Raw genomic sequence first — 23,881 nt, forward strand, 5'->3', positions numbered from 1 at the left:
TATGTCATAGTTAATAAATGTCTAGCTATGTTATTACTATAAAGAAAACATTACCATGGTATCTGAAAGGAAACACATGAGTTAATTGCCACTACTCTGTGGAAAAATATGCATATTTAAGGTTAAAGATTGTATAAGTGTTCAATTTGTCACTCCCTCTTTAAAGATGCTGGAAACACATTTTAAATAACTCATAGATAAGATTTTTGTGGAATTGTGATATTTACCCCTCTATTCTAAATTTAAAGAATATCTACACCCAACCTCAAGAAAAACTCATGTATCTTTCACAAGTATTTTTAAGTAAACATTCAGTTTAACAGTCTAATGATACCTTTTGCTCCACCTTCAAAAACTGAGCCAGTTCTTCCACAGTTAGGTGATCTTTCTTGTCACTGTAGCTCAAAAGCAACAAATAAAGGTCCCGTCTCAATGACATCATTTTGTAAAAAACACAGAACTCTTCAAATGTCAAAGTTCCCTGATTCTCATCTGTATCAGCTTCCTGAAAGAGGCATAGAAAATAACAAGGCAGTGTGAGAGTTTGAAATAGGAAATTCAGTAGCCGGAAATAATATTTACTATAAAAAAGGCTAATACACATTTCACAAATGGTAAATAAGTTCTTTTCAAGCACACATGGATCAATTTAAAAACTGACTATATATTAGGCCACAAAAAAGTTTCAAGTTATAAAGAATCAACCTTATAAAAACTAATTTCTCTGATCACAGTAAATTTATAAAGCAACAAACAAAGCTTAAAAAAAACTGTGTCTGGAAAAAACACATTTCTAAATAGGAAATGAAACGTACAGAAGTAAACGCATGTACCACGTGTTACAACTTGTGTGATGCAGTAGTTAGAAGGAAACTTGAAGTTTTCAATGTATAAGCAATGTAGATTAAAATCAGAGAAGCTAATAATTCAACTCCAAAAGCTAGAAAAATGTTAAGCTAAAGAAAATAGAAGGAAATAAATTATAAGCAAAAGCAGAAAGCAATGAAATAGAAAACAAGCAGATATAACATCAAAGGTGAGCAATTAAACCCAAAGCTGGTCTTTTGACAAAACTAATAAAAGAAAGTTTGGACAAGACTAATCAAGAACGAAAGAGAGAAAATACATTTAATACATGATGAAAATTCTAGTCTCTCATCAGCTTCTGAACTGCGATTCAATCAAATGTAATTTTTACCTATAATAGAATCTCTCTTAATTCTGCATAGGTAGCTTATTGCTCTTACAGCCATCAGCATCATTGGTACCTTTTCCTCCATAAAAGCCTGAAAAATCCATCTGGACTGATCACTAGTTGAAATTATTTGCTCCTAGTAATTATTGAGCAAGGATCTTTCGCCACGTACCTGCTTTCGGATTGGCTGAATTTGTCATAAAACCATAAAACTGTTGGGGATATATAATGAAAAACCAATCCATTTACATGATCTCCTTTATTTTTAGTGAACACAGCTGTAGCTGAGCAAAAACTGACAGGGACTGAATGGCATTTTGAAATTCATAGATGTTGTGACATATAGTCAGCTGGTATGTGGTTTTAAATACAGTTTTGAAAGTCAAAGTGTGTATAAAAATATACTTTTTTAAACTTTGCTAACTTTGGGTCAATTCTGAGCAACCACTTAGACCAATATTTAAATCATACACCGTTTCTCTGTGATGCTGTTGCTTTCTGTCATTTTAAAGGCAGAGACAGATTGGTCTAGAGAATACCAACATTTTTGGTGTTTGAGGCTCTTGGTTGTAGAGTCTTTGCATCCAAAGAAAGTAGGTCTAATGTTCATATTTCTGCCATAAGTTTGTTTCAAAATATCTAGACCTGGATAGAGAGATGATACATTTTTCAAGACTTCCTTGGAAATGCCTACACCATTAAGAACAGTAAACTCTAAGTTTTAAGCAATAGCATCAAAGACTTCAAAAGAAGCTATCCATACCTTAAAAGACTATTTTTAAAAGAAACCAGCTGAATCTTGTACTGCAACAAAAAGGCAAAGAAAATTCCAGGAAGGCTTTAATGTCTTTACCAGCAACTCAGAAAAAAAAGTTCCTTAAAATAATACTAAGATCTTTGTTTCCATCACTCCACCCTGAGCACTCACAGAACTCTGCTACATGCAAGACCTATGATAGTAATATTCTACATACAATAGAAGTCCAGCTGCTTCTCTAGTCACTGCTGGCTTGAGAAGTCTTTCAGTCTTTAAATCCAAGGTCATAAAAAGAGACCTTACTGTTTTCTTAAAACTTCTCTAAAGCATTAACTTTGAACTTACGAGACTTTTGACATAAATATTTCCCGGTTTACCCTCTAAAATACTCAGTGTATTAGAGATAAAATGTGTCTGAAGGAGGAAAAAATACAGAAGTAAAAATAGTTTAATATCTTATGTTACTTCTCTATCTTATTTCCAAAAAGTACCCCCCAAATCATTATTTTTGTAGGTATAGATTTTGCCCTCCTATTTAAGCGTGGCCTCTCTGATTTAATCAGAGCTATCTCTCCAGTACTATGAATATCTCCTATGGAAAGGAATGCATGGGGAGGTGGGACTCGAAATAGAACAAAAGTAAGATGTCACAGGGAGTGCCAAGAACATGGCAAACCTTTCCATATAACTTAAAAACAATTCACTCTGTGACAACTCATTTCCCCTCCAAAGTCCCTCATTCCATCTCTGGTTCCTTTTATAGACTATCTCATTCCTTCCTCTTCTTTCCATTCTCTTCAGTGCAATGGGACCCAGTTCCCCCAGTGCAAACCATCTCCAGCTTCCAAGGACAAGACCACAGGACCTGTGACCGTAAGAGGTCACAGATCGAAGCCATCCTCCATCTTCCATTCATTGTTGCAACTCACCCCTCATGCTGTTTCTGCCCTTACCATCTCTGATAACACGAGGTTAGAAAACAAAGGAAGCACAAAACATTAAACATCATAAAATATAACGCTTATACTTAATTTTACATATTAAAAATATCACCTACCTAGTCACTTAGAAAATCACTGCAAAACATGGATTATACATATGACTTATCTCCAAATAAGAGCATTTCCTGAATTAGTAGTCTACTAATTACTAATAATCTAACATGTCTTTGCACCAACTTTAACTTAACAGAACTCACTTTTGCACCTTAGGTGGAAGACTGAGTACAATCCCAGCTGGGGGCCACAGAATAAGTTTGGGCCCATGGATTTTCCTCCAGAACTTACCAACAGGGAAAGAGCATCTCATCTAACACCAACAAGCAGCTGGAGTGAACTTCTGGAGGGCTCCCTAAATGGTAGAAGTGATACAGCACTTCTAAGCCTTAAGGATTCTAAATCTTAAACTCCTCTGTAACAAAATAGAGGGCTCTTGAGGATTTCCACGCGTGCTATTTTGTCGTGTTACTCAGTCTTTATTCTGATCCTCACAACACACCATGAGGTTGGTAGATGAGATCTTATCATCCTCTCCAAGTGACTTGATCCCATTTACCCCATTATTTAAGTACCAGGTTAAATGCTTAGAATTACTCTCTGAAAATGGCAACAACAACAACAAAGCACTTTAGGAAGTGAAACTGTGGATGCATGTTAAGTTTAGGAAGTTTTCCTTGATGAAATAAAATGCCTCTGTCTTCAAAGAAAAACAAAACAATACAGAGTAGTAATATTAGCTTCCAACAAGGCAAAATAGCCTTTTGAAATACCTCAGTATATCGATAACCTCCAACGTGTATTTTACATAAGGCCAATCCAATTGTGAAAATATACCTGAAACATTTGTCTGACTTTTCTTCGGGGCAGATTGACATTTAGTTTGTGCATCAATTGGTGTATCTCTTCAATGTTCAATAAGCCATCACCATTCTTATCAGCTTCCTCAAAGGTCTGCTTCACCCACTTGCAGAAAGGTCAAGAAAAACACTTGCATTTTCATCAAAATAAAAACTGCTTTCACAGAATACTCACAAGGACATTTATCATTCACACCAAACTTGAGAAGAAATTCTTTTGAGGAGGACCTGCAATCCACAGGCTCTTAGTGAGCTACTAACAGTGACAACAAAAGGAACTGGGGGAAGGAGAGCACATATAGGTGATTCCCTTCACTGGGAAATGAGAGTCAAACCATATTACTCTGGGAGCTTCTTTAAGATTTTATCCAAACTGTTACAGCATCTCTATGATGTGATGAGACCCCATGTATACCAAATTTAGGCCTTATCTTCTCCATCTATGACCTTTCATCCAGCATTTTTTTTTTTACCTTCACAATATCCCTACACAACATGATCTTTTCAATTCCCTTTTCTCAGTCCCCCTCTTACAGTTAGAAGCTTAGACCATCTCATTCAATCTCCTCATTGTTCAGATGAGGATATAAAACTAGAAGAGAGGGAGAAATTTGGTAAGAATTAGTAAGAGAACCAGGTCTCAACCCCAGGTCTCCTTCAACTTGGTCTAGCACGGTTTTCTCCTGCACAGAAGGCCTGTCTCTACACTGCTCCTTTTCCTATGACTAACTTTGACAATTCTTACCTAATATCCTCAACTTCTAAATCAAGGGCATTAATAGGAACTGCAAGCCTGATATGATAGAGGTTGCTTCAAAGCTCAGGTATGATACTAGGTGCCTGAGGATATGAGTTTAGATACAAAGGATTTACATCATGTGAACTGAGATTTTAAAAGGCCCCCAGGAGGATGAGTCTTGGGTCGTTTTACATAGTGAGGAAGCAGAATAACTGGTAACAAATGGATGAGCTTAAAATTCCCAGTAAGTTTTAGCAGAGGGCTTTTTTAAAATGTATGATTCACAGTTGTTAGGGGGTAGATAACAGAAGGTAGGAACGGTATGTACATTTAGAAAACCAAATTGAGCTTCAAAATTCAAAGGGTAATGAAGAGGAAAGTAATGAAGATGATGGGAGAAAAACAGAATCAAAGTAAGGGAAAGACTTAGGTTTAAATCTAAGAAATGGGAGAATGGGAGTAGGTCAAAGGAAAGTGTCAAAGAATAACGTTTGCTTATCAAACAGGTGACATCAAACTGAAAAATTTTCATTTAAGACGAAATATTAACTAACCTCCCAGTAGTAACTCAGAACACTTATACTTCTTAGGTGATTCAAACTATGATTATAGGAGATTATACCTTAGAAAGTAAAAACTGGAAAATTAGTCTTATTTCTCCTAAAGTTAAATAGAAGTGATTTTTCAATCGTAAATATCTGTTTCACATTTTGTTCCCTTTATAACATTTGAATATAACCAGTCCAGTTCTTTCAAATTCAATTGTTCCTCATAGAGTTCAGGAAGGACCTCATTATATATGATACCTGGGAATTAAAGGGTGACCCAGGACCAGGGGAAAAATAACTGAAGAATCAAAAGAGTGAAACATTTGGGCCAATTACTAGTAAGTACCTGAATCTCATTTTTTTCTGTTTTCTGGGAATACAGCACCCATTGCGTGAGCTCTGTTTCTTTTGACTGTGAACACTGCTCTGTGCCCCATAAAATATTTGGCCAGAGTTCAAAGAAATGAATAAATGAGTCCAAGGATGGCAGCATTTTCATCCTTTTATTTTATACTTCTTTATCAAAGCATCTCAAAGACTTCTCCAGAGAAGAAGCAGATACAAGCAGACACTAAGCAGGAATATTCTGCAGAAACAAACCCTTTTGGGTGAGCCTGTGTCTGCAAGGCCTTCAGTGTCAACACACAAGCTGGCCTTGACAATTGGTTTAGGGGATCTGGGATTGGTAAGACAGAAACAGAGGCCGACTCAGACCAAGAAATATACACTACTTCTGATTCCATGCTGACCTGGCCCTGTGACAGTGGGTCACTTACATCACCTCTTGGGGCTTCCATTTCTTCATGTATAATGTCAGTGAGCACAACTAGATGACCCTGAAGCCCCTTCCAACTGTAAGATTCTATGAAAGGAAATACCATTCTCTCTCAGTAACAGTACACATGGTATAAGATATAATTGCAGGTAAAAGTATTCTGATACCTCAAAGTTGTTGTTCATAATTGAGACATGAGTGCCCAAGAAAACCCTGAATTAATGATTCATAGCCAATACATGATAAATTTAAGGAAAGAAATAGTATTTCTGCAAAGAAAAACTAGGAGAGTAAAAACTAAATGAAAAGTTACGGCCTAGTATTGTCTAATCAAAAAACTTTTGAAGAGGGCTTCCCTGGTGGCGCAGTGGTTGAGAGTCCGCCTGCCGATGCAGGGGACATGGGTTCGTGCCCCGGTCCGGGAAGATCCCACATGCCGCGGAGCGGCTGGGCCCGTGAGCCATGGCCGCTGAGCCTGCGCGTCCGGAGCCTGTGCTCCACAACAGGAGAGGCCACAGCAGTGAGAGGCCCGCGTACCGCAAAAAAAAAAAAAAAAAAAAAACACTTTAGGAGAATATAAAGCATTGAACGGTATTATTTAGCACAGGGGTGGGCAAATTTTTTCTGAAGAGGGCCTGATAATAAATATTTTAGGTTTTGCAGGCCATTTGGTCTCAATTGCAACTACTCTACTATGCCATTGTTATGCAGAAACTACCATAGACAATACATAAATTAATTGGCTAAAATTTCATGTCACAAAACTTTATACTTCTTTCGATTTTTTCAACCATTGAAAACCCATTGTTAGCTTAGGAGCCCATCTAAAAAGGTGGTGGGTCAGATTTACCTATAGGCTGCAGTTTGCAGGACCCTTGATTTATAGGGAAGGTGTAAGGCTTCAGCTTACAACACCCATAAAGTCTTCTACAGGTAATAATTTCCCAAGTGGCATTAAGAGGTAAGGTGGGGGCACCAAGGAGGAGAATGATCTGATGGAGGAATATGCCAGCAGCATCATCTTTCCATGCTGGGACCATCGAGTTTTCAGACATCAATCTATCTGAACAGGAAAAGCAAAAGATTTGCCAATCCTTATCTCTCTTTAGCAATAACAACAGCAGCTACTGTTTATAAAATGCTTAATATGAGCTGGACAGTGTTCAAAGCACTTTGTGTATAATCAGCTCATTTGATGGTCACACAATGACATAGGGCAGATACCATCATTATCGTCATCACCATGTTACAGATAAAGACTCTGAAGTAAAAGAGTTTAAGTAAGTCCCCCAAAGTTACATAGTACATGGCAGAGCTGGGGCTAGACCCAGACAGGGCAGCACTGTCTTGCTCCTTAACCACAATACTGTATTGCTTCTGATAGACCCGAGTACTTCATCTACCTCCATTCAACATGGCCACACTGCAGAAATAACTTGAATTTCACTTTACACTGGATGGATTTTTTTCACACAACTATTTAAGATTCATTATTCTCATTATTCATTCACAGTTGAAATTTTCAGGCCTAATTGAAATATAATGATAATGAACATATCAGCTCTGTTCTCCTCAATTAATGTTATTAAATTTACATCCAATCAAGGATGTCATTTTGATATTAAGACATTATCTAAACCCCTATCCAATTCTGACAAATCTGTATGAGAATGGTTCTCTGACTCAATATAACATTTCCTATTTTTGACATCAGCTTCCTCTTCATTATTCATTAATTTCCTGTTTCCTTTTCTTTCCTCACTGACATAAACATCAACTCTTCAATATTTCTTGTAAAATTGTTCCCCTGTGTGGTTCTGGGGTACACTCGGTTTCCAGATAGCATATTTTCAGAATATGAAATTCCTCAACTGTCAATCTGATTAATTCAAATATGAAAACTTTCTACTTCCAGTAAACATGGACAAACAAATCATGTTAAAAAAACTATTCACCTAAGCTGGTAAAAATTCAAACTACAGTATTGTAACTTTAGGACATTAAATGTAATCCCCAAGGTAACCACAAAGATAACAGCTATAGAATTTATATAAATGGGATTTAAATATTTTAATACAAAAAAAGAAGACATAATGCAAGAAATAAGAGGCCAAGAAAGCTATAAGGCATAAAGAAAACAAATAGCACAATAACAGATATTAATCCTTATCAATAATTATTTTAATGTAAATGAATTAAACTCCCCAATCAAAAGACAGATTGACAGAATAGATAAAAACTCATGACCCTACTATATGCTGTCTACAAGAGACTCATTTGAGATCCAAAAACACAAACAGGTTGAAAATGAAAGGTTGGAAAAAGATATTCCATGCAAATCATAACGAAAAGAGAGCTGGGGTGGCTATATTAACATCAAACAATAGACTTTAAATCAAAAAAGGCTATAAGAAACAAAGAAGGATATTATGTATTAATAGAAGTCTCAATACAGCAGGAAGATATAACAGTTATAGACATTTATGCATCTAATGACAGATCATCAAAATATATAAGGCAAAAACAGTGAAAATTGAAGAGAGAAATAATTCTACAATAATACTTGGAGACTTCAGTACCTCACTAACAATAGTGGATAGAACAACTAGACAGAACTAAGGAAATAAAGAATTTAAATAACACGATAAACCAACTAGATCTAACAGACATATACAGACACTCTACCCAACAATAACAGCATATACAGTCTTCTCAAGTGCACATGGGACATTTTCAGAATAGACCACATTTGAGGGCAGCAGTTAAGTCTCAATAGATCTAAAAAGATAGATAGCAGAAAGAAGGAAATAAGAAAGATGAGAACAGATATGAAGTAGAAAAACAACTGAGAAAAATCAATGAAACCAAAAGTAGTTTTATCAAAAAGATCAGTAAAATTGACAAAACTTTTGTTAGATGGACGAAGAGAAAAAAAGACTCAAAGTACTAAAATCAGAAGTGAAAGTGGGGACATTGCTACTGATTCTACAGAAACATAAAGGACTATAAGATACTACTATAAAAAATTATACACCAAAAAATTGAATAACCTAGATGAAATGGACAAATTCCTAGAAATATAAAACCTACCAAGACTATATCACAAATAGAAAATATGAATAGATCTATAACTAATAAGAAGATTGAATCAGTAATCAAAAATCTCTCAACAAAGAAAATCCCTGGACTTGATGGTTTCACTGGTGAATTCTATCAAATATTTAAAGAACAAATACCAAAATACTCAAATTTTTCCAAAAAAAATTAAAGTGGAGGGAACACTTCCTAACTCATTCTATGAGGTCACCAAAGGCAGACAAAGACACTACAAGATAACTACAGACCATTATCTCTTATTTACACTGATGCAAAAATCCTCAACAGGGGCTTCCCTGGTGGCGCAGCGGTTGAGAATCTGCCTACTAATGCAGGGAACACGGGTTCGAGCCCTGGTCTGGGAGGATCCCACATGCCATGGAGCAACTAGGCCCATGAGCCACAAGCACTGAGGCTGCACATCTGGAGCCTGTGCTCCGCAACAAGAGAGGCCGTGATAGTGAGAGGCCCGTGCACCATGATGAAGAGTGGCCCCCGCTTGCCACAGCTAGAGGAAGCCCTCACACAGAAACGAAGACCCAACACAGCAAAAATAAATAAAAATTAATTAATATATATTTAGCCTGAAATTAAAAAAAAAAAAGAAAAATCCTCAACAATATATAGTTGATCCTTGAACACCAGGGGTTTGAAGTGTGTGGGTCCACTTATATGGGAAATTTTTTTCAATAAATAAGTACTACAGTACTACACAATCTGCAGCTGGTTGAATCCACAGATGCAAAACCTCAGATACAGAGGGCCAACTATAAAGTTATACTCAGATTTTCAACTGCTCTGGAGGTCTGCACCCCAACTCCTGCATTGTTCAAGGGTCAGCTGTACTAGCAATAAAATTCAGCAGTATATTAAAAGGATTATACACCATGACCAAGTGAGATTTAGTCCTGGAATTCAAGGATGGTTCGACATATAAGAATTGATCAAAGTAATATGCTGCATCAAAATAATGAAGAGAAAAACCACAATCATCTCAATTGATGCAGAAAAAGCATCTGACAAAATTCAACACCCTTTCACGATAAAAACACTCAACAAAATAGAAATAGAAGAAAACTACCTCAATATAATAAAAGCAATATATGAAAAAACCACAGCAAATATTATATTCAATAGTTAGAGACTGAAAGCTTTTCCTCTAAGATCAGGAACAAGACAAGGATGCCTGCCTTCACCACTTCTTCTCAGCATAGTACTAGAAGTTCTAGCCAGAGCAACTAGGCAAGAAAAAGAAATAAAAGGCATCCAAATCTGAAAGGAAGAAGTATAATTATCTGTTTGCAGATGATATGATCTTACACATAGAAAACCTTAAAGACTTGCAGAAGAGTAGAGCAATACCACACTTCTCACTAATTTCTTTTACTTTGAAAAAGTTATTTTTCATAAAAATACATTAACATGTAATAGTTTATTATAATTTTTAGTGAGATATTTTTGAAATTCTCACATTTAATGTCTTATATGACAAATATCAATAGATTGAACCCACATAAAAACTCTTTGGGGTCTTCAGTTTTTAAAAATGCAAAAAGGGTCCTGAGATCAAAGTCCAATTATGTTAATTTCTCTTGTCAGAGGTTGGTTTAGGAATGGGCCTGTAATAGCATTTCTGGCCATTGATGAGAGGTAGTGTTTTGTGGAACTCCTGGGAAGTTTTTCTTTGCTCTTAAAAAAAAATGGGGGAACGTTTATGAGAAGAAACTTTGTTCCCTCTGGGCAGGACTCCTCTGTGTTTAGAGCTGCTGCACTTCTCTTTGACCAAAGGGTAGCCAGCTAAAGGACCAAGCCAACATGCTGAGAATGGCAGAGCCTAGGTCTCTAATGACATTACCTAGGTCTCTAATGAGCCACTGAATTAACTAACCCTGAAACCGCTCTATCTCAGATCTCTTGTTCATGAGAAAATGAATATTCTTTATTGTTTGAGGCACTGTTAGTATGGTTCTGTGGCTTGTACCAGAAAGCATTCTCAATGATTCAGTATTTGTTTTTTATCAAATGTAAAGGAGTTAGGAACCAAACTAGCAGGAAAAAGCACAGAAAGTTAATTCCTATGTTTATGTTTTGTTCATTTATGAATCCCAGTTGCATTTATCTGCATGCTGTGAACACTGATGAAAGCATCATGGCTCATCAGCTTAGACCTTTACACTGTCAACATCCTTTCAGGGGCTGAATATTTCCAGTCTGCTCCAACAATGCCCTTGGTGAGGGATTATAGCTAAAGCAGCACAAATTTACCACCACTCTGGGAAAAAATTAGGATGCACATTCCAATGACACCCAAGGAAGGAAGTGGTACTATTTCCTACGTGGAGAGGGGGAACATGTATTCTTAAGACCATTCAAAATATGAGGAAGGGAACCAAAGCGGTCAACGAACCTAACACTCTCACTTTACAGATAAGGAAACTGAGCTCAGAAAGGCCATACATGTCACAGATAGTGAAAGTAAGTCCAGTCCCCTCAGAAGAAGTCTGCACCTCAGTTCACGCAAGCTTAAGTTTCTACGTGTTCTATGCATTCATTTACTTGGGGTGGGAGTGAGGAGGGGACAGAAAGATACTAAGGGTAAAGAAAAAAAAACAGCAATGCGGGGCTGCCCTGGTGGCACAGTGGTTAAGAATACGCCTGCCAATGCAAGGGACACGGGTTTGAGCCCTGGTCCAGGAAGATCCCACATGCCGCGGAGCAACTGAGCCCGTGCGTCACAACTACTGAGCCTGCGCTCTAGAGCCTGTGAGCCACAGCTACTGAAGCCCACACACCTAGAGTCTGTGCTCTGCAACAAGACAAGCCACCGCAATGAGAAGCCCACACACCACAATGAACAGTAGCCCCCACTCGCTGCAACTAGAGAAAGCCCGCACGCAGCAACAAAGACACAACACAACCAAAAGTAAATAAATAAAAATTAAATTAAATTTAAAAAACAGCAAGGAAAGTGGATTTAAGCCTCAAAATTATGGGAAAAAAATATAGTCTAATACACACACACACACACACACACACACACACACACACTCACACACAGTTTAGCATTAAAGTTCTAGGGAGGATATTGGTCGTGGGTCCTCTGCCTTTTGGCAAGGGAATCTTCATCACTGATGCCGGCCATCAGGTACTTGAGGCCTGTGATCCAGGTGCGGGCCTCCTCAGGGTTGGAGGTGATGAGGTCCAGGGACTCCATGTGGTTGCCATGGTAGATGGTGAAGCAGCAGCTGGGATCAAAGTTCCCCTCAGCCTGTCTGTGGAATATTTCAGACTGCCGACCCTCGGTGACTTTGTAAATGGAGTCAATAAGTACTGTGAGGAAAGAGATACACAGTTATGTGGCAGGTGAAGATATGTAGGGAAAGCAAAATCATCTTAAAATTTAAAAATAAAATTCATTGTCTGTGAATTGTGATATTAAGCCCGAATGTGAAATACAAGCTCTGTCATTTCCTGCTAGTAACCTTCTCCAGGTACCACTTTACTCTCCTTGACAGCCAGACAACACCCTCCTGGGTGTTGCGTCAGGGTATTGAAATTTATGATAGGAAGACAGATATGCCCAGCAGGACAAGAAGGTTGGTAGAAAAGGGGGCTATGAATATGTCAAATGTATAGTTTATACGTTTATGCCAGGAAAACATACAAAGACCTAGAGCCAACTTTGACGTTTTACAATATGCATAAAACAGCCATTAAAAATTGAAGGGAAAAAAAATTTTGGTGGTAACCAAATAGCATAGCTAAATGTGATTGGGATTTATAGAGAGAAAACTATGAGGGTAAAGGCAGAGCGGGGCTTAGAGAGGCGGAGGGGAAAACACAGTGGCAGCCCAGGGAAAGAGACATAAAGATACAGAAACATGAGGCCCGCTCCACAGATGTTAAACAGGCCATTTACACTGGACTGAAAAGCTCAAGAGGGAGAGTAATGGGAGATAAAGCTGGAAAGAGATAAATCGAGCTGGAGGCTAGATTATGAGGAGCTGAAGTAACAGACCAGAGATTAGCATTATTTAGGTAGTGGGGCAATGCTGCCAGTGTGTGTCACAGAAGCACTTGCAGAGCGGATTACTTTAGACTAAGACAGTATTTTTTTGTTTTTTTGCTTGCTTGTTTGGGGGCATGAATCAGAAGGGTTGCAATCTTACTGATTGCCCATATACACCGTCCACGCCTCTGCTCTGCCTTAATGGCACGTTCCCAATTTGTCTTTCTAACTCGTTCTCCACATGACTCACAGGGAAATGAGCCTATGTCCAGCCCCCGGGCAAGTTCTAGTGGGTCCAAGCCAGTGGGGTGGCCCCACTTCTATGTCCTATGATTGCTTTAGGTTTGGGAACATAACCCAGTTCTAACCAAGGAGACATGGGCACCCTGCTTTGAGAGAAGGGTGTGGAAAGGGGTTCTTCACTCTTGAAAAGGAAGCACTGAAGAGAAGGTCCCTTTCTGCATCTTCACCATCCTATCAGTTGTGAAGCCAGGTTGCTGCTGCCCCGATTACAATGTCAACACGCAAGGGACAGAGCCAAGGGCACTCAGGGAAAACAGAACTAGAGACTCAATGTCCCATGCCTGAGGCCAGCCAATCTGAGTTTCTTGTTATGTGAGAGAATACATTTGTGTATCACGAAAGCCTAATTAGTCGAGGTTGTCTATGAGCTGAAGAGGAAAGCATCTTATCTGATAGGGGCAGAAGAAACTAGCAAAATGGAGCTTGGTTAGGAGACTGCAATAGGCCACCGGAAAGGTGAAGAGACCCTAGACGAAGAAGACCCCTGTGAAAACAGGAGGGAGGGAGCAGATGAGAGAGACACTACAGGGGACTCAGCAAGGACTGGGTGCTGAGTGTAGAAGGTGTGGGAGAGAGGCTTTACAGAGGAGACAGATCAACGCTATTTTACTTGATATCACTGAAACAATTTTGTTAATTCATTCATCAGTTAACTGTGCTCAGAATATGTCAAAACACTTTAAATCCCACTGGATTTATGATGTCCTTTACTTTTCATAGGAAAATAAAAGACGTCAAGTTATAAAACCTCATATCCCAACTACAAAAATATGTCTCCAACACAGGGGAAATATTACCGTTTACAGCACTCGTGGATAAGAAAACTTTTTATGGATTTAAATTCCTCCAAAGAATTAACAAAAGTAAAACTGGTCATCACTTATTCTGTCTCTTCACATTCTCTAACAACTGACCCTAAAACTTGCAGAAATATGAAAAGTCTACAGATCTGAAGCTTCAGAGCCCACCTAATAGAACCCATGTGTTACTCTGTCAAGCCGAACAGAGAATTCAAAAGTTAGTCTTACTTTTTGCCTTCTCGCTCTTCCTAGAGGGTCTCCATCGGAGGCGGGTCCTGTGCTCATCCAGGTAAAAGAGCCGGACGAGCCCTTTGGTCCCACGCTTCAGTTTGATCATCTGTGTCCCGGACTGCATGACACTCATGCATCTTTCAACTGCAAACAAGATTAGAGTACATTCAGCTCTCACACAATGCAGGTGAGTCCTGGTGTTCAGAAACCTTACTGTCAAATAAAACTTCTGATCACACCCTAAGGGCTCAAGATCCAGAAGACAAATTCAGAAGAGGTAATCTGAAGAGACAGTTGTTAAAGCATTGATTCATCAGGCTTAAACCAGTGAAAAGCCTTACTGATAGAAATAAAATGCTACTTCTAGATAAACAATGCATTACTGTTGAACAAAGCGTCTTTTGCTCTAGCTGGCAACATGCCTTTTGGTATAAGATCGATGATAATTTGGTGCTTGAATTTATGTTCATAAAACAAGTTCTCAGGCTTCATGTTAAAACTTGTGAATTTTTATATAGCCAGCAGTAAAAACATCTTATGATAATGCTTCAAAATGCAATTAGCAAAAACACGACTGGCAAAATGTTTTAACAATTGTTGAAGTTGTATATGGGTTCACATTATAATTTTGGGTATGCTTGAAAACAGCTAAATAAATGTTTTAAAATGTGATGAGGGGCCTCCCTGGTGGCGCAGTGGTTGAGAGTCCGCCTGCCAATGCAGGGGACACGGGTTCGTGCCCCGGTCCGGGAAGATCCCACATGCCGTGGAGCGGCTGGGCCCGTGAGCCATGGCCAGTGAGCCTGCGCGTCCGGAGCCTGTGCTCTGCAACGGGAGAGGCCACAACAGTGAGAGGCCCGCGTACCGCAAAAAAAAAAAAAAAATGTGATGAGGAAAAAAATCAAGTTTTTGCAATTAAACATAAAATATTTGTTAATGAATTTAGCTGCTAGGATTTTCTAAGTAGAGAAATAACTTGGTGATTGAACTCAGATAAAATCCAAATCACTTATTATCCAAGTCAATGCTATCATTTAAATTCTCCTCTTTGAGATGAACCTTGATGGAAGTGAGCATCTGTATCTGTTGGTGGTGTCTGTTTCCCTTTCTTTGTTAATTGCACCCACTTTTCCTTTGGAAATACTTCTTTCCCATTCCATGTGCCTTTGGTGGCCCGTCAATCACCCCAAGCAAGAAATGGTCACCTGACTTAAGCTGAGAGCAAACCTGACTCCCTTTCAAGGAACATACACCCTGAGTAAAGCACTGAATGAAAACAGAACTGAGTCATTTCAAAGTACAAGATTTAAGAGACACTCCTGGTTGGCCATCCCAAGATGTTACAGTTGTCACAGTTACTCTTCCTGAAGCTGGCAAATTATTCCATTTTCCCCTTGGCTCTCCAAGTTATACAATACTCTTCCAAACGCCCTTTTCTCATTGCATCAGCCAGAAACAGCTTCTGTTTCACCGACTAATATACATAGGACAGATGCAACCATTAAAGCACTAGGAACAACTGGCTCTGAGTACCTACCTGATCAAGCAGCCTACCATTAGATAAAAGAAACGCAGTAAGTCAACTCCAACAATGTTAGCCTTCGGCTTCTTTGGCTAACTTGTTTTTACTAGGAAAAATCCTGATCCCAAAGCTTAACATTGTATGCACAGAGTACTCAAGGTAACTTCAACATAACCAACTTCCACTATTTCCTCCATGCAGAGTCTTTCCTTCTCCCAAAGAAATCAAGGAAGAACTGCACAAAATCAAGCATGGTTTTGGGATTTGATTCTGCAAGAAAGGTGAAGTGTAGGTTGCTCTTACCCATTTCATATGACATACCAAATATACAAGTAATAAAATACTGCTTAAGAAAAAAAACACGCAAACTTAAAATGTTTACTTTGAAGACCAGAACAAAATCTGAGATTTGGTTTCATGTACATTAGTAAATTTACCTACCACTGAGCACCATTCATTTAGGTAATGAGAGCCACAGATTTGAATTCTTGACAGTCACCCTGACCATCTCACACCAGTCATTAGAGGGAGAACAGAAGACAGCCAGTGTATCAAGATTAAATCATCAAGTCTAACCACGCAAGCCAAAACTCCCAGAAAAATCTATTAGAACTTCTTTGGCCACTGACCTTAGGTCACATCAGTAAGCAGATATTCACAGTCACCCCCTGCACCATGCACAGGGCTATATAATGAGGTGAAGCAGAGAACAAGGAGACTTTGACTTAAAGAGGTTAACTTTCAAGAGCATGAAACCTTTAAAAAGATAACTTATAAATGGTAGTTTAGAGCTATGATTCAGAACAGTGTTTGGATCTAGACAGCCTGGGATGGAACTCCATATCTGCCACTTATTAGCTGTAGGAGGTTAGGCCCATTATTTAATCCCTCTGTGCCTCTATGTCTTTGTGTATAAAATGGCAATAATGTTACCCCTTGAAATGTTGTTGAAGACTGAATGAGTTAATTCATGTAAAGTACTGAAAATGGTGCCTGGAACAATATAAACACTATAAATGGTAGCTATTATTACAGTTTTATTACTGATATTTTAAAAAATAAATGCCAAGACAAAAATACATGAGAGTCCATAGTAAAAAGAGAATACAGTGTGCTGGGATGGGGTTGAGTGTAGTAATAAAACAGTGTCAATGGAGGCTTGGGGACAGGAAAGAGCAGGGGTATGATCAGAGGGTAGGAAGAGATGGTCCTCTGTCTACAGTGACCTAAAAGGGGATTAACAGGATATTTGATTCTTTGGGCCAGATAAGACTAGGTGTCAGGGGTTAGGAATGCTGGCCTAAGATTGAAATCCAACAGCAATAAGAGAGAGACTCACTCGATATTTCTGAGCAAAGGAGTAGTGGGATAAAAAAACATAATTCAGGAAGATGTCTGTTTGGGAAGAGAGAATAAAATGAACTGTTTATACCAGAACAGAAAATTGAATTAACTGTACCATCAGAGATCTAAAGCAAAGACTACAGACCTATGGAAAGGACCCTCTATATATCTGGCATGGTGCCCTCTACTTTACTCACACTGCCCCTTCCTTCCCTTTACTTTTCACAGTCCCATTTCTTTTCCCTGAAATGGAACTGCTATGGCTACAATATTCTCAGCATTTTAACAGGAAAAGCACGGCGATATAAAAGTTTAATCACTTACTTGAGCTAATAAATACCGCCTATCACTTAGCATCGTCCAAAGAAACCCAAACATTTTAGAAAGTGGAATCCAACCCCTTAGAGAGGGAGTGTGTTTGAATAAGATATTAAATATTCGCTAGCTTCACATTTATGCCACCAACTCATCCATGGGCTAAAACTCCAGCATTATCCGTTGCCATGAACAAGTACATATGATCAAAATATACTTGGCAGAGCTAGGGTATGAATCAATGTCCTGCTTAAAGTGTTCATGTAGTCGCTTTATGCTTTCTCCATGATGTTCCCTATCACACAAAAAAAAGCCACATAGTCAGTCACCTTGAAAAAAATCAAGTCTAGTGAAGTCTTGAAAGTCATCTAAACCCATTTCTCCCTTCCTCAAATGAGACAGTCCATTGGAGCTGTACAGCTAACCAGAGAAGGAGAACCCTCCTTCTTTCTAACTCATTCCCACTGGGTAATAATCACCCATGTTAGAGACAAAATATTCTTCCAGTGTCAGCTAAACTACTTAAGGGTCAGCATAATCTCTTCATGTTCTACCTTCAGTTGAGATAGGTAACAGTACCCACTATAAAAGTCATTCACCAGCCATGCCAGATCAGTAGATTCCATAAAATAGGGTGAGAAACAAGGAGACAAAGGCAAAATTCCAGGGGCAGGAAAACAAAGGAAGAGTGCCAGAGGCTTAGGATGATGTAACCTCATCACACACATTTCCACTGCTGCAAGGTATCTGGGGAAAGTCTGCAAATGCAGGTTACAGATTCAGGCAGCTACAAACTATGTCTCTGATATCACATTCTCCCTGTGGTAGCCTTAATATTTTTAGAAAAGAAGTTTATTTGGATACAATGCAGCAATGTTCAAGAATATTAAGGGAGAAACGCCCATGAGCCCATTACATAACACACATACTGTTTTTGTCTATTGTGCTCCAGGCCTCAATATGAATACATAGCTGACATATTTGTTGCAATCATGATATTTCAGCCATTTGGCACCCTGCTTTTTTTTCATTTGTATTGTAAACAGCTTTCCATGTTTTTACAGACTCTTAATAATTATTATTTTAATCGCTGCATAACAGAATAGTATAAATATTTAAAGAGCAGAACAGATGAGTAGAGGACTACATTTCTAACTTTACTACATAATTAGAGTTTTAAAACTCTCAGTCTCATCTGTAAAATAAAAGGCATAACAAAGTGGTCTATAAGGTCCTTTAGAATTCATCTCTTTAAAGGGATTAAATCAATCATTTCTGCCACAGTTAGTTTAAAATAAGTAAATTTCCTTAGGGTTTATCATTTCACTAATTCCCTCAAGCAGAAAATGCTGTTAAAAAATACATTTCCTATTTGAAGCATTGTAGTAGAAAGTATCATTTGGGGGGAGAGATGCCTAACATTGCCACTAAGTCTATATGGCATCCAAGTGGGTTCAAGTCTTTAAGCCAAGGTCGAATCAGAGAAAATCACATTCTGTTAGGAATGCCATACATGCCACCTGATGACAGCTTTGAGATATAACTTACATACATTAAAATTCAAATGTTTTAAATGTACAGTTCCATGGCTTTGGCAATTTAGAGTTGTGTGATGATCTAATTTTATTTTACTTTTTTTTTTTAACTTTTTTGGGGTGCGTTGGGCCTTTGTTGCTGCACGTGGGCTTTCTCTGGTTGTGGTGCGCAGGCTTCTCATTGTGGTAGCTTCTATTGTTGCTGAGCATGGGCTCTAGGCGTGCAGGCTTCAGTAGTTGCAACACATGGGCTTAGTAGCACGTGGTGCCCTAGAACACATGGGCTTCAGTAGTTGCGGCATGTGTGCTCAGTAGTTGTGCCTCGTGGCTTTAGAGCACAGGCTCAGTAGTCGTGACGCACGGGCTTAGTTGCTCCACAGCATGTGGGATCTTCCTGGACCAGGGATCGAACTCATGTCCCCTGAATTGGCAAGCAGATTCTTAACCACTGTGCCACCAGGGAAGTCCCTGATGATCTAATTTTAGAAAATTTCCATCACCCCAAGAAGAAACCTCATGCCCATTTGCAGTCACTTCCCATTTTCACTCACAGTCCTAGACAACCACCAACCTACTTTCTGTCTCTACAGATGGGTCTTTTGCAGATATTTCATATAAATGAAAATCATACAATATGCAGCCTTTTATGTCTGGCTTCTTTCACTCAGCATAATGTTTCTGAAGTTCCTATGATGACTGTGTTCATTTGCTTTGTCTTCTCTTTCGCCTTCTTCCCTGACATCACACGAAACTCTTCCACTGTCACTTAGGGTAAAAATGATGCAGAATGGGAGACTGGCTGAATAAAATAATATAAACATAACACAAGGCAGTACTATGCAACTATAAAAAATAATAAGATCTCTATGAACTGATACAGAGTTTCCAGGAGATAATAGTAAGTGAAAAAGGCAAAGCGTTAAGTAAGCATATATACATTTATAGTATGCTACTTCTTGTGTAATAAAAAAGGATGGGAATTTTTTAATATACAAATATTGTTTATCATTACAAAAAGAAATATAAGAAGGATAGCCCAGAAAACAGTGAAGCTGGTTACCTATAAGGGTGGGAGAGAATTGAGTGAAGAGGGTAAGGAAGGGACTGATACCGCTCGTAGGATCCTACATGTTCAAAGTTAAAATTGAATCAGTGAGAATGAGAGGAGTGGAAACAAACACAAAAAGTAAACAAATTCATACACACATAGACACGAGTATTCGTGTATGTATTTGTATGCTTGTGTGTACATATACACAAGCATACAGATCTTCTATTTCCTAGATCTGTTCTCTAAAAGGCCAAGAAGCAAAATCCCCTCCAATAGTAATGAGCACACCTGGTGCCCTGCTCATTCTCTGCTCTAAAGGTCACCTTGAGACAGTTTCTCACATACAGCCTCATCCATGCCTGTGCCGAGACCATACAAAAATATCACTTGCACTCTCTTGTAAACACATCTATTCTGGGACACTGACCAACAAAAACTGTGCGGAGCGGGCAAAAAAAAAAAAAGTCCAGATCCTCTGCAAGAGAATCTTTTCAGCCAAAAGGTACATGAAAAATGTGAATTGATTTCTTGCCAGCTTCCACAGATCACAGTAAATCTGTGTGGCTGAAAGGGATTAGTTTCTGAAAACAATTTCATTTCTATGTGGAAACGGTACCAAACAATGCAGGTAATGTTTCTGTCAAAGGAAGGAAAGGGAGATTTCCTAAAATCATCAGAGCAGAAGTAAAGGGTATACTTAAGTCTCAGCATAGACCAAAAACATATTTTGGGACCTGGTACATAGTGAATCCTGAGACACCTTGTTGATGGGCTGGATGACAGAGTCAGTCCAGATTTAGGGACAGAAGGAGGGGTAGCAAAAAGAGCTCTGGTTTGGGTTCCGTCACTAGCTGTGTGGACTTCAGAAGGTCACTGAGTATTGCTGATTATCCTACTTCCCTCACCCTAAAAATACATTTTTCTCTAAGTTCTGTGATCTGGCTGATCTGGCTTTCACAAATATTATTTTACCTTTCGATAAGCTGAAAGCCTAGTTCAATCCAAATGCCTATTAGAATAACTTTAAAGGAAAAAAAAAAGCTGATTAACATCTGGATCTCTTACTACAGATATGAATTTTCAAAATGATCTTTATATAAAATATAACTGCTCTCACAGGGAATGGCTTCCACTTGAAATGCTCTTCATGCCAGTAATAAGGCCTTAAAGGCAAATAATATCAGCTTATAAGTGTGCTTACAAACAGCCGTGGAGACTCCACTCTTATTAAGTCATGATTCTTCCCAGTGAAGAGCAAACAATGTGAAGTTCATTGATTTTTTTTTCATTGCCTAAATCACTCTTACGTAGAAGATAAGATTATTTGAAAGGCTTTTAGAAATTAATTGATTAGCAGTAACATTCTAGAACTTGTTTGCAAACTCTATATACACATAATCACTATGTTTGCAAAGTTGATAAATACATATGGGAGGATTTAGGTCAAAGAAAGGGTGAAATGAATTAATCAGTAATTTTTTAAATGTCAGAACCTCTTTTCTATTTTATTACAGCCTTTAACATGATACTTTCTTTTTAAACAAGACCTGTCTAGGCTGCTAACTGGCTCATCATTGATAAGTCTTTCCAACAGCTTTGCCTCCAATTTTCTCATCTATAAAAACAAGGAATCTGTTTGCTGGTTCCTTAGACCCTTTCTAGCAAATACTAAAAATCTATAATATACCAGGTCTAGCTTTTGTAAACTTTATCACAGTGATACTACAACTTCATGGGAATGACAGCTCTAGTAAGTAGTATGTAAAAATAACAATAAAATAGGGGTGGGATGCAAAAATAAATAGGGACAATAAGGAATGGGGGTGGGGAACGTGGCATGGATCAGGTGAACTCCAGAGAAGACAGAGTTTGAGCCTGACCCCTGATGAAATTAATAAGAGCACTTGGTGCATTTTTTACATTGCTCTTGTTCTAGGTCTGTGCACATTTTTTCTTCCCACTTAGAGTATGCAAACAGTAGCTGTGATTACTTTAAATGAATGACAAATACTCTGTTTACCACAGTAAAAATTAGACCTTGACATTTCTTTTTAGTAACTAGAAAGCCAGTTTCATTTATTGCTTACTCCTCAACTTAGTTGTTTCCTTGGTGACACTGGACAAGGGGACTTAGTGAGGCTTAACCTTCCCTAAAACCAGTAAAATATTTTCCCTTAGTTCTACAAAAGCTGCCATGTCAAAGCACAAAAGCATCTCTACTGGGCATATTAAAAAGAATAAAAAGTTTACTATACCATGTATTAATTTCAAAATGCTAGCTTGTTGTTTGACTGATGGTTAGGTCAAAATGGAAGGGTACACAGCTGTTAGGAGACGGAAGTCAGGTGTGATCCTTGGACAAATCCAACTTCTCTTAGGGCAGCAACTGGTCCCCAAGCTTGGCTTTCTTTGAGATAACAGACTTCCAGACCATGTCTCCAGAAATCCTTGTTGCTTAAGAATCTGTATTTTAAAAGCTCTTGCAGGTAATTCTGAGGCCCATTTAAGTTTGGAAAACAGTTCCAGGCACCATTACTGCTCACCATACCTGTTTAGCATGTGGTTATTGGGAGCCAATCAGCTTCCCAGGTACAGCACTTAATTCAGAGTCACTTAAATGAAAGAAGCAAAGGCTTACTAGCTCGGTTGTATATTAGGATGTTAGCACAAAGTCTCATCCCCTACTGAAAAAATATGAAATATCCCAGTTAAAGCAGGTGTTAAAAGATATGAAAATTCTGATTTTCAAATAATCGTTATTATGTCTCTATAACTTCTTGTCCCCTTGGGAGCTGCTCAGCACCTCACAATTTCAGATCTACTCTAACTTGTAATTAGCTGTTAAGTAGGGCAGAGGTGCTTTCTTAGTTCGGAGCCTTATGACCAGTCCGCATTTTATCTGATCTCACCTACACCCCAACCAGAGACACTTCTTTGAAAAGCAAGATACCTCGACAGGAAACTTACACAGTGTGCTACACACACTAACACAGAATAAGTGTCTGTTGAGGTTGTTAGTGTCTCATTTATTTCTTTTCTTTCTTTCTTTCTTTTTTTGCGGTACGCGGGCCTCTCACTGTTGTGGCCTCTCCCGTTGCGGAGCACAGGCTCCGGCCGCGCAGGCTCAGCAGCCATGGCTCACGGGCCCAGCCGCTCCGCGGCATGTGGGATCTTCCCGGACCGGGGCACGAACCCGCGTCCCCTGCATCAGCAGGTGGACTCTCAACTACTGCGCCACCAGGGAAGCCCTCATTTATTTCTTAAAGTCACTGTACACACTTTCCACTTACCTCCTGTTTTATTTTAATTGCATTTTAAAAGAATGTCTATTTTGTACTCTAACAAATTCATAAACCCCCAGCAGTTCCCAGTTCTTACACTTAAGCCTCTATATCCCTCAGCAACCACTGGTTTGCGGAGTCGATCCTTTTTTGCCAAAAACAGCAACAACAACAACAAAGTCAAGAAAGTTTAACTGATTTCATGCAAACTGTCCTAATTTTGTCCACAGAAGTCCTACTTCTGTATGCCTGTAAGGCTTTCTGTCTGTGAGTCAAAGAACAGAGAATGGAGAAAGAGATCACATTTTCTCTAGAAAACAAAGAGCTTCCCTACCCCCAAGTCTTTTTGCTTTCAGGCCAATGGTCTCCCAAGGGCTGAAGGAGTCAGAGACCACCTGCTGAGCTGAAGCAGGCCTGGCACCTTCCAGCCACAGCCAGTTGGAAACCAAGTTGTACGGCATTTAAAGCAGGGACCTTATTTCTGCGGCAGGTGGTTTTGTGCGGGGGGGAGAAAAAAAAAATCCA

At 38.8% G+C, this 23,881-nt stretch overlaps 1 protein-coding gene across 2 annotated transcripts in view; it reads right to left on the reverse strand.

Moving 5' to 3' along the window:
* PLCH1 (phospholipase C eta 1) overlaps window positions 1–23,881 on the reverse strand; it is a 238,412-nt gene that overhangs the window by 95,364 nt on the left and 119,167 nt on the right. The window contains exons 3-6 of one of the 2 annotated variants that reach the window (XM_019946331.3): window positions 14,306–14,452; window positions 12,053–12,295; window positions 3,785–3,915; window positions 335–505 (exon numbers count right to left, since the gene is read on the reverse strand). In XM_019946331.3, coding sequence (XP_019801890.2) covers window positions 335–505; window positions 3,785–3,915; window positions 12,053–12,295; window positions 14,306–14,452 — 692 coding nt within the window. Of the gene's footprint in view, window positions 1–334; window positions 506–3,784; window positions 4,089–12,052; window positions 12,296–14,305; window positions 14,453–23,881 lie in introns of those variants that run through there. The other variant, XM_033855399.2, reaches the window with a different exon arrangement.

This window comes from Tursiops truncatus, chromosome 4 (assembly GCF_011762595.2).
Source record: "Tursiops truncatus isolate mTurTru1 chromosome 4, mTurTru1.mat.Y, whole genome shotgun sequence".
Classification (NCBI taxonomy): domain Eukaryota; kingdom Metazoa; phylum Chordata; class Mammalia; order Artiodactyla; family Delphinidae; genus Tursiops; species Tursiops truncatus.